The sequence below is a fragment of the Oncorhynchus gorbuscha genome, linkage group LG15 (genome assembly GCF_021184085.1).
Source record: "Oncorhynchus gorbuscha isolate QuinsamMale2020 ecotype Even-year linkage group LG15, OgorEven_v1.0, whole genome shotgun sequence".
Taxonomy (NCBI): Eukaryota; Metazoa; Chordata; class Actinopteri; order Salmoniformes; family Salmonidae; genus Oncorhynchus; species Oncorhynchus gorbuscha.
This window is the reverse complement of record NC_060187.1, coordinates 55,196,125-55,199,151: the sequence shown is the minus strand read 5'-3', so window position 1 is coordinate 55,199,151 and position 3,027 is coordinate 55,196,125. Positions and strand designations below refer to the sequence as shown.

Below are 3,027 nucleotides of genomic sequence, written 5' to 3'. Positions count from 1 at the left end.
TGCACCCATCATTTCTGGTTTGTTAAGAGAAACAGATCCCTATTCCAGTAACATTTTAAAGGCATATCTGAGACTTCTCAAAGGAATACAATACGGTTTAGAGTGTTGTAGGATGTACGTCCATTAGTAGTCTATAATAAAAACATAGGTAGCGTAGGCCTAGCCTATAAATTAAAAACCCATTTCTCTTAAAGATACCTAGTAATTACATTGTTATATTGTGATCCAGTGAGTTCCAACGTTGCGTGATCATTCAAGTTATGATAATTGCATTTACTGCAGGTACAGTACATTAGAAGTAAGTAGGATCTTTGAAGTGTACAGTGCAGTACAGCACAGCACAGCACAGCACAGCACAGTGCAGCTTTATAAACTGGGGCAAGTCTTTCATGTGTGATTAAGTGACCCCCCCCCCTCCATACACACACAGTGCGAAACCACAGTGAGAATTATGCTCACCCACATTGAGGAAGTAAAAAAAGGTCATTGGATGTTAGCATGTGCACCACTGAGCAGATTCTGTCTTATCAGATTTGATATGGTGCACTGGACTAGGCAAATACATCTCACTTTATAAACTCATGGGACAGACACGTTTCCCTCTAACATATGTGTATGCATCATATTACTCGGACACTTTCACATTAATAATGTGACCCAGCATTTTCCATTTCCAATAACAAGTTCTTGAAAAACAGGGTAGCCTAGTGGTTAGAGCTTTGGACTAGTAACCGGAAGGTTGCGAGCTGACAAGGTACAAATCTGTCGTTCTGCCCCTGAACAGGAAGTTAACCCACTGTTCCTAGGCCGTCATTGAAAATAAGAATTTGTTCTTAACTGACTTGCCTGGTTAAATAAAGGTAAAAAAAAAAAAAAAAAAAAAATGGTTGTCATGCTTATTCATTTTGTTAATTTGCTTACCTGGTTAAATAAACCTATACCTTGCATGTCCATTCAATTATATGGAGATGATAGTATAAGACAATTAATATTTCATCACCTTGAATATTAAAACAAATGAATATTTTAACAGTTAAGCTAATGTTCTGTAGGCTGACCGACTGATGGGTTCAGGTTGCACGCTTTGGGTCTGGAGTACCTGCATCATGCTGTATTGTGTTGCTCTGTCTTAGTAACACAAGGCAAAGTAGTTTCTCAACAGGATAGCGTTTTAATTCAAGGTCTCATCTATCTCTTCCTTCATAGACAGGTGCGCGGACGACCGACTAGGGCTAGACCTCGTTTTTAAAATGATGGAGCCATACAGTTTACCCGAGTGCTTGGAATATGCAAAGGCCTTTCTCCTGTACATCTCTCCCTGCCACATAGATATCATTAGCAGAGTGGACAGCACTACCCCTCCCAGCGTCAGTAGGCAAAGCCCTGCTATGACGCACCTATCCAGGTGTGCCCCTACCCTGGCACTTTCTATTTCCAGCCTCTCCATCTCCCTCGCGGACACGCTCTCCGGGTCCACTTTGACCTCGCGAGGGACTGCATAGGATATAATTACTAACGAGATCCCGGTGACTAGGAAAGTGACCGCGCTTATAAAACCGTAATCTACAGATGCCCCCGAATTTTCTGATGCGAGATCATCATCTGACATTAGAGAGAGCTCATGCAACCCCTCCGGTCGAATGTCGCTCGCACAGTCATTAGGCCTACACCAGGATTTGTGGATACTTTCCCCACTTTTCACAGGGCTTGCCAGGCGCAAATTCACATTCTCGTCGACGTAGGTGAAAGATGTATCTAATTCTTCGTCGCTGCACACGTTGACCTTCTCCACCGCAGGGTGACGGTGTTTAGGATGCGGACCTCCGTTATGGGGAACCGTCTTTGGTGTTGAATTACACAGTCCTTTGCTGATAGCTTTACGAACATGCACCGGATTGGAAGCCCAGTCAAGGACGCAGGGAAGAACGGGTTGTCTGCCTCTTCCTTCCTTATCTATATAAAGCAGCTCTACAGAAGCCATTCGATTCCTTCCGCTGGTTCACTTCAGTTATTTCCCCACGGCGTTCTGAGTCCGCAGCATCCCTGATGAGAAATAATTGACCAATCAGATGTCACATAGGGGCTGATTATTACAAACGATCACATTATTGCATAGAGAAAACGGCAGCCACCTGTGCATAATTTGTGGCGTTTCAAGCGCATTTTGAGCACGTTTGCTCATGATGTTATCAGAAATACTTAGTCCAAAAATGGACAATTGTTTGGGTTTAAATCATTTGCTCCATGTATACAAACCGATTAAAGTGACAGATTAGCCGTACCCAATTAGTGCGCAATCCCGTAAACCCACAGATGATCTGTAATTATTTTTCAAACATAATGTCTATCATATTATGGAAGAACACACTCTTCACTATACCTAGTCATGAGAATTTCCAATAGGCTGTTATGGAGTTAAATCATTTCAGTAGGCTGTTTTGTGTGAGAAAGAGGGATGTTTTTGAAGTAGATAAAACGCTTTCCACGCCTTGCAATATGCTTCTTCACAATATCGCTGTGAAATATTGAAGATTAATAAAATAAAGTGATAGTTTTTGCGATGTGTATTTGGAGCATGCATAGCGTTGTCTTCTCTATAGCCACAGCGCATCTGTTTAGTCTGCTCAGCTAATATAAACTACTGTATTTCAGGAAATAATTAATATAAAAGCACTTACTTCTTCAGAATTCATTATGTCGAACTTTCTTCATATCCCAGAATACTTTGTATCGAAATATCATAATAGATCGATGACTAAATGGCTTTAACAAAAATGTAGCCTACATGATGAGAGAGTCCTCGTCTGCTTGAGAGGAAAGATTTTCGCTGTAGTCCCTCCCTCCCACGCAGGGTTTAAACGGCCTCGCTATGGTGCTGACATGAGCTGCCTACCCCCGGTACCCTTGAACAGATGCAGATTACTCCAGTGTGCAGTCAAATAAACACACGCCAGAGAGGATTTCATTCTTATGGACCTCTGCATCTGAATTCCATATGGACTTATATAAATATTGCTAAAATAATGT

General features: G+C 41.8%; 1 protein-coding gene across 1 annotated transcript; it reads right to left on the bottom strand.

The window, feature by feature from the left end:
* Positions 1-812: 812 nt before the first annotated feature.
* Positions 813-2,813, bottom strand: LOC123997496 (transmembrane protein 74-like). The gene is made up of 2 exons (XM_046301796.1): positions 2,679-2,813; positions 813-2,043 (listed from the first exon to the last, which is right to left on the bottom strand). Exon 2 carries the CDS (start codon positions 1,979-1,981, stop codon positions 1,172-1,174), a length of 810 nt encoding a protein of 269 aa, XP_046157752.1. The 5' UTR covers positions 1,982-2,043; positions 2,679-2,813; the 3' UTR covers positions 813-1,171.
* Between the last annotated feature and the right edge of the window lie 214 nt (positions 2,814-3,027).

Bases quoted from the DNA above. Each gene is read 5' to 3' on its own strand.
- LOC123997496 (XM_046301796.1), bottom strand. From the start codon at position 1,981: ATGGCTTCTGTAGAGCTGCTTTATATAGATAAGGAAGGAAGAGGCAGA.